Here is a 13,259-nt window from a genome sequence, read left to right as displayed (position 1 = left end):
TGTGCTTAAATTGTAAGCCGCCCTGAGTCTTCGGAGAAGGGCGGGATATAAATTGGATTAAAATAAAATAAAAATAAATAAATAAATTTTAATGGGTCTGCCAATTTTTGTTAGCAGAAGTATACAAATATAGAATCAATCCACAGCTATATTATCTTAATGTATCTCACAAATGCTGTCATTTTTAAATGATCGGGAAGCCCCAAAGTAAATGCTTTGATGGATATGTCAATTTCATATTTATATTAATTGGCTACGGGCAGGAATTGCTTATTATCTAACTACATTATTTTGATAGGTAAACATGCAAATGTGATTAAGATCTCTTTCTGTCATTCTAGTTTTTAAGGTAATTTTAAACAGTTAATTTCTTTTTAATTAAATAGATATTATCCAGTGGTGGGATTCAGCTGGTTCGCACCACTTCAGCAGAACCAGTAACTAATTTTTTTATTGCCCAGGCCCAGAATGGACTTCTCAAAGTGGCATCCACACTGAGAACCAGTTGTTCACATATTTTAACCCCACCACTGATAATATCCTTTAATAAACATTTATTCAAATTGAATAAAAGTTTATATTTCAAATTGAATAAAAGTTTATATTTCTTAAATTGTGCTCTTTAAGCAATTAACACCCACAAAGCAAATGTTGTTGTTAGCTGCGAAGAATTTTTTTTCATAAGTTTAGTGAGATTTGGCACACTCATTTTTCAGTTGAGTGAGTTTTATAAATCCACAAGGCGAAAAAGCAAAAGGAAAAAAAAGGCAACTGCCTTAAGCTATAATCCAACCATGAAAGAAGCCAACTGCTTCTGTTGTTCTTAGCTGCGAAGTCGTGTCCGCGACCCTATGGACAACGTTCCTCCAGGCCTTCCTGTCCTCTACCATCTTCTGGAGACAAAGCAAATATTTTCTATTAAAACACAACATGGAATTGTTAAATTCCTAAGATCTTCCTCATGTGAAAGAGTGGACATTTTCAGCGGGAAAACAAGTGAAGCAGAAATTCAGTAAGGTTTCCTTTCCACCTTAGGAAAAAAAGCAGTCAATCTGTTTAGTGAAGAAATTAGTATAAGGAGTCACCACACACCCATACTCAGCGAAAGTGATGCTGCTACTTAGTTTGGATGGTTTTTATAGAGCTGAGGGGGACTTTAGATTAGCAGAACCCTTGATCTTCCTTCACATCCGACTCTTTCCCCTTGTTCTTCAGCTTGTTTGCATATTTTGGTATGTCAGAAAGACCCCTCCATCCACCTGTCTGATTTTAAAAAGATGTATCATGAATGTCTGCAGTTTGGCTTTTAAATGTATTTCAATCCTAAAAAATCATTATTACTGGAAAACAGACTTTGTTTTTGTTGCCATCCACTTTCTACATTATGATATGAAAAGATTATACGGTGCTCTACAACATTTATAGATAACAGAATGAAATTTGGATCTCATAAATTGTTTTAGAAGAAAGGACAACGTTATAAGAAACACAAACCCTACTGGGACCAGCATGATCAAGTGTCACTTCTAGGGATTTTTTAAAATTACCTTGGGGGGGGTAGCCAGGATGCTAAATTTGCTTGCAATGACCACTTGTTGCAATTATCTCAAGTATTGTATTAACTTGCACATTAATTATGAGATCTAGTTGATAAATACACTACCTTTTGTCACTCTTTTTGGGAGAAAGTTCCAGCCTCAGGCTGTGGAATCTCTGAATAGAAAGGAAAAGGGCATGTGAAACAGGTGTTGCCATGTTGATAGAATTGACTGGGCTGCATCATCAATAGTGAGCTGCATGGACCAAGGAACTATCAGCCGGACAACTCCCCGTGTTCCTCTGTTCACACTTTGTATACAAAACCGACCAATTAGTGGGTTTAGATGTAGACGTCCAGACAAATCAGGGCTAAGCGATCAGGAAACGCAGATCGCTTTTGGTGAAGACTCCCCGACGGCACAATGAGGAGGCCTTTGTTTGAGAGAACCAGAGAGGGGGCTCTAATGTGGAAAGACTCGACCGAGGGGGAAGCCACTCGGGAGAGTAGGAGGAGGGATTAGATCGCATTCCAAGGGAGCTTGGAGGAAAAACAAAATCAAAGAGGCGAACGACAGAAGAGCGCCCGGGCGCAGCTTAGGCGCAGGAGTGAAGCCGGGAGCGCGTGGGATACAGGAGACAGGAAGGAAGCGAGGCGTGGTAATAATTGCGCTGGTTCATTCCAGGCGTAGAAAGACTCACTCTACTCTTTTCTATTCCTCCGCCTATTTTTCCCTGGTCAGGAACCGAGGTTCAAGAGCAGCGCAACAGCACTGCCAGGAAAAGAGGCGCATCGATTTTCGCCAGGCGCGAAGAGGACTCTCGCGCCTGAAAAGTAAAGGCAGGACAGTGCACCGAGAGAATTCAAAAGCAAAGCGACGCCATGCCGCTCAACAACCGTCCCAGCGGCTCCGCTTGGACGACGCCTGCGTGGAACTGGAGCCGGGGCCCGCTCGGGAAGATAGACGGCTCCGGGGGCAGCGTGGAGGCGCCGTGGTCAGAGAGCAAAGCCAACGGAAGCAGAGACCCCTACGGGCGGGACGAAGAGCTGGCCAAGCTGGAGATCGCTGTGCTGGGTCTGACCTTCGCCTTAGCTGTGCTGGGCAACGTTTTCGTGCTGCTAGCGCTGCACCACACGCCGCGCAAAAAAGCATCCCGCATGCATCTTTTCATCCGGCACCTGAGCCTGGCCGACCTGGCGGTAGCCTTCTTTCAAATCTTGCCCCAACTTTGCTGGGAAGTCACGCACCGCTTCCATGGGCCGGACGGGCTCTGCCGCGTGGTGAAACACCTGCAGGTCTTCGGCATGTTCGCCTCGGCGTACATGTTAGTGGTGATGACGGCCGATCGGTACATCGCCGTGTGCCACCCGCTCAAGACGCTGCAGCAGCCGAGCAAGCGCTCGCGCTGCATGATCGCGGCCGCCTGGGCGCTCAGCTTCTTGCTCAGCGTGCCCCAGTACTTCATCTTCTCCCTCAGCGAGGTGGAGAGCGGCTCGCAGGTCTATGACTGCTGGGCGTCCTTCATCAAGCCCTGGGGGGCTCGCGCCTACATCACTTGGATAACCGGCAGTATCTTCGTGGCGCCCGTCCTCATCCTGGCCACCTGCTACGGCTTCATCTGTTACCGTATCTGGAGCAACGTCCGGGACAAGACGCGGCGGCAGAAGCGAGAGAGAGCTCCGCCACGCGAGGGCGCCCTGCGCAAGGGACTGCTCTTCACGCCTTATGTCAGCAGCGTCAAAAGTATCTCCCGCGCTAAGATCCGCACCGTCAAGATGACCTTCGTGATCGTTTCGGCTTATATTGTGTGTTGGGCCCCTTTCTTCTCTGTACAGATGCGTTCCGTCTGGGACGACCACGCCTCCTGGCAGGGTAAGTGCTGTGGTCAGATCAGCTACTGATCCTGCCTAGTAACTGGCTCCCTGGCATATGACTTCCAGACAAAAAATCATTCGCTTGGGCGCTTACAGGGCACTTAAAACATAGCTGCACCGCACTTTTAAGCTGTTCTTCACCTGTGCTGATGCCAGCTGGATTTTAATCCAGTGTAAGAAAATTCTGCCCAAATTGGGAGACTTTGGGAGCAGCCAGGTACCATTGTTCCTCTTCCTCTGTCTCTCCCCTCTCCTAAACAATTATCCTGCTCTATCGCCCTTCCAACTTTCTGTGCCAGGAAAGCAATTGCAGCTGCTTTCTTTTCCGTGGACATATATACTTGCATATGTGTAAAGGTAAAGGTTCCCCCGCACATGCGTGCTAGTCGTTTCTGACTCTAGGGACCGGTGCTCATCTCCGTTTCAAAGCCAAAGAGCCAGGGCTTGTCCGAGGACGTCTCTGTGGTCATGTGGCCGGCATGACTAGATGCCAAAGGCGCACGGAACGCTGTTACCTTCCCACTGTAGTGGTTCCTATTTTTCTACTTGCAATTTTTACATGCTTTCGAACTGCTGGGTTGGCAGAAGCTGGGACGCTCACTGTTACGTGGCACTCAGGATTCGACCCGCCAAACTGCCAACCTTCTGATCGACAAGCTCAGTGTCCTAACCCACTGCATATGTATACCGGCTCATATAAAACCATATGCAAATTAAATCCACATATACAAAGTTAAAGCATCAAAATGTACATAGAAGCAGGCAGAACAAGCAGCTTTAAAATAAAAAATAAAAATCTTTCTTGCACTTTCCCAGTTTGGTACAATGTCTGATATAGCTATTGTACAACTCCCTCAGCAACATTGGTGTGACATTAAGAATGTCTTGTTTTGAAACAGCAGGAAAGTTTATATATACATATGTTATATAGGTTTATATTTGTCTCACCACTCAACTGCTTTTTTGAACGAGCTAAGTACTGTTTCATGATTTTTGCCATTCCTTGAAGGATTTCATCCTAGAAAGATTTCATTCCAGTCCTCAGCCCAAATGAATATTACTGCAAAAAGTCACCTTGCGGTATTTATTTAGCTGGGTCATTTGGCAGCTGGGTAGAAAAGAACATTCTTCCAGCATTTCACTGGTTCACTGGTAGGCTCCTTTTTTTAAAAAAAAATCTGCTCAACTAAAAAGTGAGTATCTCAGAAAAACACAAACAGTAATTTTAAAAGCCCGGTTTTGAGCCATTAATCTTCAGCACACCAGGCAAACGTTATAGCCCTGCCATGCTAGTGGAATACCATACAACAGCAGCCTAGATCAGAGACCAGCAGAGGAGCAAACAGTTGAGGGGATTTTGCTGTTCCTTTGCTCAATAGCTAATCAAGCTGCCTACGAAAAGTAAAAGGTATCAGGCAATCCAGAGAGCAATGCTTAAGCCATAAAACATGAAGCAACAAAATACGAGTGGAATTCACGTTTGCCAGGGCTCAGGATGAGTAGAGGAGGGCATCTTCTGTTGGCTGGCGACTTGTGTAGATTTTAAAGCAGGAATATGTATTAAACATTTTTCATTGTCATATACTGATGCATATAACTGCCATTGTATATAAAAAAAATTCTGCCTGGAAATATACATCCAATAGAAGCCTACACTGTATCAGACAGGATGATAGGATGGTACCGCTGTGCAAGTTAACTGAGACTAAACTCTGTTGGATTCACTGGGGTTTATTTTTGTCTACATAGATTCAACTTGTAGAAATGCTGAAAATTTAACAAGCAATCACGGCCAGCCAGTTGAATGCAACTTTTGTATTTAATAAGAAATCTGTCCTTTAAGTTGATGAAAATTCTCCATCAAAATTAATGAAAAAATATCCAGTATCTGTGTGACCATTTTCCTCTTCATTGTTTTGTTCTAATCTCCCACAAAAAAATAGCAAAACTGGAAAGTTCATTGTCATCTCATTCACAAATGCCATTTTCACCATTCTGCTCCAAAGAAAGACTTCAACTTCTCTGTCTTGCATTTCCATTTGATTTTACAGTAAGAGATGCCACAAGGCATATTTGCTTTCTAAATGACCACGTACTATATCAATACTGAGTTTGTTACTATAAGCAACATAAGACAGTACAGCAATTTTATAGTCTGAACTGTTCTGTTCTAGAATAAATTCAAATGATTCGTTAATTTTCAGTTTATGGACAGCCATTGTTATTTGTTTGTGGTGATATACAATATCATGTCTATTTTAGCTAGTTCATCCCAAATTTGCCTATGGCTAGCTGACTTGCAAATTATTAACTGAAAGATGGAGAATCTTTTTTATTTTTTTAAAAAATGGCACTGAGTCTTGTGTTCTTAGAGGAAGTTCCTGCCCTCTAAGCAAGCTTGGCCACAGAATCCTTAATGTTAGTTCCCTGGAGGCTGTCCCAGTTACACTGAAGATGGAAATTATGGTTGCTTCCTTCTTCTCAGCAGCATATGTTTTTGGTAGTCATCTTGGTCATCATAGTAGCCCTGATATTTTCTGTAAAAAAAAATTAAGCTGATCTGTGTCTGTGTTATAAATGTAAACTGTACTATATGAACAAGCCACAAAGAGATAAAATAAATGACAGAGTCCTGAACTTTTTATCAAGAGAGTTATAATTGTAAATCAAAGTAACCTGTTCCTAACCATAACTAAAATAAAAGTATAGTGAAAGGAACAAGACATAGGTAAGACAAAAACAATATGTGTGTAAATCTGTTGTGATGGGCAATACATTCAATATGGTCCAGTAGCTTAGTAATTTTATTTATTTGTTTTGTTTATTGAATTTATATGGCCACTCATCTAACAAAGCAACTCTGGGTAGGCAACAGAGTAAGAACCCTATTCCTGGGAGGAGAATAGGGAGGGCTAGCAGGGATGGCCTCAGTCTGATCTTGGGTGGAATGGTGGCCCAAAGGCCAAATGCTGTAACAAAGAAGCCAACCCTAGTCCTTCAAAATGACTTTCTTGATTCAGCAGGGCCCAGAATGTGCCCTTCCTGCCAGAACTGATGGGACAAGTAGCTTCAGAGAGGCAATTTGTCTAGTATCCCAGCTTAATGCTGGTGGATGCCTGGATTTGGGGATGGAACTGCCTTTTGGTTGTTGTACGGTGTTTGTAGGGGGGATGTTTTTGCCCCCTCCCCAGAATGGCGGTAATTGGCCGGCGGCCTGAAGATTGGCGTGGCCTGGGCCTTCTCCCTATGCTGGCTGGCAGGCATTACTATGGCCCGAAGATGGGCCAGGATTACGCTTTAATGCCCGGTGGGGGCTAGTGCTTCCCATTAATTTTCCGGACTGGACCTGGGACTGGACCGTGGTGGGAGGATGGTCTGGGATTGTTCATCAACCGCCCCACTGGTGTGAGAGACCAGTTGGGGTAGGTTTACCCAGGGATTCCTCATTTTGTCCATGACAGGCTAGATACCTCAGCTGTAGTGAGAGGACGGTTGGGGTCTCTTTCTCTGAGTTCCACCCAGGTGAGAGCTGGGTTGGACTAATTGGACTGGGATACATCTACCGGACTTTTGCTATGAATACCATCGATCCACCCATTATTAACATCAACCCTATGCGGACATCTTTTATTATTGCATGGCTCCCTTGTACTATTCTGGAGCCGACGTATGCCCTCAGAGGGGTTTCTCCCTCCTGGGTTCGACCCGCTGCCCTTTTCTACACTCTCCTTAATGACGGGCCCAATTGTTGGGACCCCGAGAGATGGCTGGGCTTAGATAGGGGCCTCGAGCGGAGACGCATTAAGAGGCCTCTGATTCACTTTTTAGCTGGTTATTTTAATAGGTTACAGAGGGTGAGGGAGGGGAGGGAATTATTAACCGGCACTCAGTCTGGGCTGGTTTGGGGTCCCGGCGGGACGAGGTTTGGGTCAGAAGTGGCTGGTTCTGGATGTGTTGGGGTGGGGCTTCAAATCCCCATGACGATAGGAAATGGCAGCAGGTGTGTGCACGGAGGGCCGTATCGACATCTGGGATTGCGCCCCCGCTGCTTGCAAGCGGTGACACGCTCCGACCCTCCGGCTAGCACCCTTTTGCCCAGGGGTGAGAGTGATTAGGCCCCTGAGCTTAGGCTGGTGTATTTTAATGCCAGATCCATTGTTAATAAGGCTCCCCTCATTCGTGACTTGATCGAGGAGGAACGCGCGGATCTGGCATGCATTACGGAAACCTGGTTGGGCTCGGAGGGAGGGGTCCCTCTGACCGAGTTATGCCCCCCAGGTTTCCATGTGCTACACCAGCCACGGGCTCAGGGTAGGGGCGGCGGGGTGGCGGTGGTTATCAGGGAGACTTTATGTTCGCGGGAGACCGCCACTGTCCAGATTGGCGGGAGTGAGTCCCTCCTCTTGAGATGTGGTTCTCGGGTTCAGATGAGCTTGTTGCTTACATACCTGGCACCCAGCTGTGTGGCAACAGCTCTGCCCGAGCTGCTCGACACTCTCTCAGGGTTGGCGGTGGAGTTCCCCATGCTTATAGTGCTGGGTGACTTCAACCTGCCTTCCCTGGGAGGGTCATCGGAGTTAGCTCGGGAGTTCATGGCTTCCATGACGGCCATGGACCTGACCCAGGTAATTCAAGGCCCGACTCATGTGGGGGGTCACACTCTCGACTTGGTGTTCCTATCTGGACAGTGGTTGGATGATTTAGGAGGGGGTTTACCAGACATTATTCCCCTGTCATGGTCCGACCATCATCTCCTGAGGCTGGTCTTCCATTATGCTGGGCGGTGGAACCAACTAAATGGTTCCACCCCAGGCACCTAATGGACCCTGCACGGTTCCAGATGGCGCTTGGGTCTGTACCTATCGCCCTCACTCACAGCCCAGTTGATGCCTTGGTGGATGCCTGGAAAAAAGCGGCCACTGAGGCACTCGACTGTGTTGTACCCTTGCGACCTCTGACCCGGCGCAGATCCCGTTGGGCTCCATGGTTTTCTGCGGAGCTCCGGGAGATGAAGCGTCGGAGACGGGGTCTAGAGAGCGGTTGGAGGTCCAGCCGTTCCGAATTTGACTGATTGCAGCTAAGAACCTTTATAAGGTCTTATCTTGCTGCGATGAGGATGGCGAGGGCTAATTACTTCGCTGCCCTCATCGCGTCTGCAGATAATCGCCCGGCCTCCCTGTTTAGGGTGACTTGATCCCTTCTTAATCAGGAGGTGAGGGAGGATCCCTTACAGGGACGGGCCGAGGAGTTTAGTCATCATCTGAGACAAAATCGCTCAGATCTGGGCCGGCTTGGACTCTGACTGGGCGGAGTCTGACGTGGAGGAATCGGATGGTCTTGAGCATGTTATCTGGACTGAGTTCGATCCTGTTTCCCCTGATGATGTGGACAGGATTATGGGGAGGCTGAGCTCCACCACCTGTTTGTTGGATCCGTGCCCCTCCTGGCTGGTTTATGCGGCTCGGGAAGGGACACGAGGCTGGTTCCAGGCAGTAATAACTGCTTCTTTGAAGGAGGGTGTCTTCCCCGCCGCCTTGAAGGAGGCGGTGGTGAGACCCCTTCTCAAGAAGCCTGTCCTGGACCCGGCTGTTTTAAATAACTATCATCCAGTCTCCAACCTTTGCTTTTTGGCGAATGTTGTTGAGAGTGTGGTGGCGCATCAGCTTCCTCTGTTCCTGGAGGAAACTGATTATCTCGACCCGTACCAATCGGGTTTCAGGCCCGGGCACAGCACGGAGACGGCATTGGTCGCACTGGTGAATGATCTCTGGTGGGCTCGGGACAGGGGTTGCTCCTCTGTCCTAGTCCTATTAGATCTCTCAGCGGCTTTCGATACCATCGACCATGGTATCCTTCTGCGGCGTCTCAGGGGGTTGGGAGTGGGAGGCACCGTTTTATGGTGGTTCTCCTCCTATCTCCTGGGCCGCTCGCAGTCGGTGTTGACTGGAGGGCAGAGATCCACCCCGAGGCCTCTCGCTTGTGGAGTTCCTCAGGGGTCGGTTCTCTCTCCCCTCCTGTTCAACATCTGCATGAAGCCGTTGGGTGAGATCATTCATGGTTTCGGGGTGGGGTATCATCAGCACGCTGATGATACCCAACTGTTTTTCTCCACCCTGAACCAACCCAGCGATGCCCTCGCCGTGATGTCCCGTTGCCTGGAGGCAGTTCAGGTCTGGATGGGGAGAAACAGGTTTCATCTCAATCCCGCCAAGACTGAGTGGCTGTGCGTATCGGCATTTTGGGCTAACCAGATTATTGCACCTTTAACGATGGGGGGTGAGGTGTTACCCCCCGTTGATAGGGCTCGCAACTTGGGCGTCCTCCTGGATTCACGGCTCAATTTTGAAGATCATATAGGAGCTGTGACCAGGGGGGCTTTTGCCCAGGTTTGCCTGGTGCACCAGTTGCGACCCTATCTGGACTGGGATGCCCTACACACAGTCACTCATGCGCTCGTGACCTCCCATCTAGACTACTGCAACGCTCTCTACATGGGGCTGCCCTTGAGGACCACTCGGAGGCTTCAGCTGGTGCAGAATGCGGCCGCGCGAGTTGTGATGGGGGTTTCCCAATACTCCCATGTAACACCTCTACTCCACGAGCTGCATTGGCTTCCAGTTGCCCTCCGGGTGAGATTCAAGGTGCTGGTGATGACCTATAAAGCCCTGAATGGCTTGGGTCCGGGATATCTGAGGGAACACCTGCTGCCGGCATCAAGCTCCCTTCGTCCAGTGCGCTCCCACAGGGAGGGTCCTCTCAGGGTGCCGCCGATAAAAGGGCCTTCTCTGTGGGTGCGCCTGGCTGCCCTCTGGAACCAGCTGCCCGTGGAGCTTAGGACTGCCCCCGACCTTCGCACATTTCGCCGGGACCTGAAGACCTGGCTCTTTGAGCTCTCCGGCCCAGGCTGAGAATTTTTAACTGGGGTTTTTAATTTTAGGGATGATTTAATCTTTTTTTAATTTGTTTTTAACTTTTGTACTGGTTGTTTTAAATGCCCTGTAAACCGCCCTGAGTCCTTTGGGAAAGGGCGGTATATAAATTTAATAAAATATAAATATAAATTGCAGCCAGAAGCATAAGATGGACATATTGAGGTTATTAGGGCAATTCTACTAAAGGAATATGTTGAATAAAGTACAAATACCTGTTTACCTTTGAAAATGTAATACAGAATTATAAACTTACAAAACTTAATGCAGATTTTCCTTAGATCTTGCTATTAAAGAGATATTAGCATACTAAATTGTAGATCTTTGTTAAACAGTGCTCTACTTTTTCTCAACAGATTCAGAGGATGTTGCAGTTACAGTGACTGCCCTTTTGGCCTGCTTGAACAGTTGCTGCAATCCATGGATCTACATGTTTTTCAGTGGGCACCTCCTTCAAGACTTTATGCAGGGTTTCTTGTGTTGTCAAAAGATTAAACGAAGATTGAATAAAGAAGATACTGAGAGCACTAGCAGGAGACAGACTTCTTTCACTAATAACATAAGTCCAACAAACAGTTTGGATACATGGAAAGAATCATCAGATTTATCATGATTTATTAACCATTTCAATTTCTAGACCATTGATAAAATACTCATATATTTTTGAGTGCCAAAACAGCACTTTAGCTACCAGGTATCATATGGTCAATAAAGTAATTAATTGCTTCAAAATTACCATTTTATGTTAATGAAGGCTACAAATTATTATGTAAAAAGGTAAGCAAATACGTAGTTAGTGATATTGATGGAAAATCAGATAACATGCAATTTTTTCCAGACAATTATAAAACTTGGCATTAATTCTTAATGAGGTACAGCATTCTATGAAGTAATGGCTACCACTCTGTAAAAATATTTGCTCAGGCCCCTCAAAAGTCTTGCTGAGGAACATCCTGGTCTTTCAAAAATGACTAAATTACCTACAGTATCTCAAGGATCAGCCATTTATACGTAGTCCTTGACTTACAACCGCAATTAAGCCCAAAATTTCTGTTGCTAAGTGAGATAATTGTTAAGTGAATATTTTGCCCCATTTTACAACCTTTCTTGCCACAGTTGTTAAATGAATCACTGCAATTGTTAAGTTAGTAACAGGGTTATTAAGTGAATTTGGCTTCCCCATTGATTTTACTTTCAGAAAGTTGCAAAAGGTGATCACATGATCCTGGGACATTGTCATAAACATCATAAATATGAGACAGTTGCCAAATGTCACGTCACCTTTAAAGGGTTGTGATCTGCCCATGTATCTGGTTCTATCTCGATTTCCTACATATTTATCCTCAGTTCAGGTCATCCAGATCATATCGATTCTGGACCAGGATTTTTGACTGTTTGAATAAAATGTATATTGTAATTTTCCTGGATTAATTTCCCTCCAAACATCTTGTACTCCACTTTCTTCTATCATATTAAAAAAGGTCTTAAGTAATCTTCTTCCAGTTTTTCCTGTTTTATTACTTTTATAGTCTAATGTCCCATCCACTATCACATTAAAGTCTCCTACTAAACAAATATTTTGGTACTCCATTTCTATTATTTTTCTATGGAGATTTTGATAGAATTCTTCCTGGTTATTACTTGGTGCGTAGATTATTACTAACAATGTTTGTTTTTGATGTAAGTATATTTCTCCCATCACAATTCTTCTTTCTTCATCTGAATAGATCATTTTAGAATCTATTGTCTCTTTAATATATACAGCAACACCTCTTTTTTTCTGTCATGCTGATGCACGATAAAGTTTCCCAATTTTTGGGTATTCCAATAGCTTATAATATTGGGTTTTTTATATGTGTCTCTTGCAAACAAATTATGTTTAATTTCTGTACTTTTCTAAAAAAAATGTTTCTTTTTGATGGGGAGTTTAGTCCATCTGTATTCACTGAAAAAAATCAGTTTTCTTTCTCCATTTCAACTATTTATAGTTAGGTCTTATCGATCTCGTGGTCCTCTGTTCTCTGGCAGTTCCTTCACTCTCTTGATCAGATTTTTCTTTCTGTTCTCCTGTTTGTATATTACTTCTTCAGTTGCTTCTTCTATTTGTTTCTGGTCTTTTCTCTCCTCTTGTCGATGATGCACTCCTTCATCTACGAATGCTCGATTTCTTTCATCAAAATTTTCTGCTTTCCAAACTGAATCCAATCGGTATCTTGTATTATTCCAGTTGATTAGAATTCCTTCTGGCATTAACCATCTGAAATTTATGCCTTTTTCAATTAGCTTTTTATTTAAGAAATGATATTGTCTTCAAGTATCTCTTACTCTCTTGGGTATCTGCTTTAAGACCACAATTTCTTTATTTTTGTATTGTAATGGCTCATCTCTAACTTTTCTCAGTATTTCATCTCTTGTTGTTTTCTTTATAAATCTTACACGCACTTCACTGGGTAGTTTGTATTTCCTTGCATGGCTTGAATTCATTCAAAATATTTCATCTATCTCCACTTGCATCTCTGCTCTGTCTGCTTTCACAGCCTCTGCCAAGAGATCTATAATAACTGCTATATTTTCTTCTCTGTCTTCAGGAATATTTTGAAATCTTAAGTAATGTTCCACTTTCTCCATTTCTAAGATCACCACTGTTCCTTTTAGATTTTGGTTTGCTTGTTCTAATTTTTCATTTACTTGTATTAGTATTTCCATTTTTGTCAATATCATCTGATTTATTTTCCACTTTCTGAATTCTTTGTTCATTTTTAACAATCATTTGATGGTGGACTTCAAATTGTGTCTTTATATCTGAGATTTATTCATTTAATTTATCAAAGTTACTTTTTGTCTCTTTATTATTTTTTGTATTGATTCTTGAATTAATTTTAATGTGGTTTGCATCTCATTTTGAGTGGTGCTTATTT

At 44.5% G+C, this 13,259-nt stretch overlaps 1 protein-coding gene across 1 annotated transcript; it reads left to right on the top strand.

Annotated features, from left to right (window-relative positions):
• Positions 1–2,419: 2,419 nt before the first annotated feature.
• On the top strand, positions 2,420–12,463 carry AVPR1A (arginine vasopressin receptor 1A; the record flags this gene model as incomplete). Its single annotated transcript, XM_083365350.1, has 2 exons — positions 2,420–3,410; positions 10,698–12,463. 2 exons carry the CDS (start codon positions 2,420–2,422, stop codon positions 10,952–10,954), a joined length of 1,248 nt encoding a protein of 415 aa, XP_083221476.1. The 3' UTR covers positions 10,955–12,463.
• Between the last annotated feature and the right edge of the window lie 796 nt (positions 12,464–13,259).

Source organism: Vipera ursinii (genome assembly GCF_947247035.1).
Source record: "Vipera ursinii genome assembly, chromosome: 6".
In the NCBI taxonomy this organism is placed as follows: domain Eukaryota; kingdom Metazoa; phylum Chordata; class Lepidosauria; order Squamata; family Viperidae; genus Vipera; species Vipera ursinii.
The sequence above is the reverse complement of the archived record's forward strand: the minus strand, read 5'-3'. Positions and strand labels throughout refer to the sequence as shown.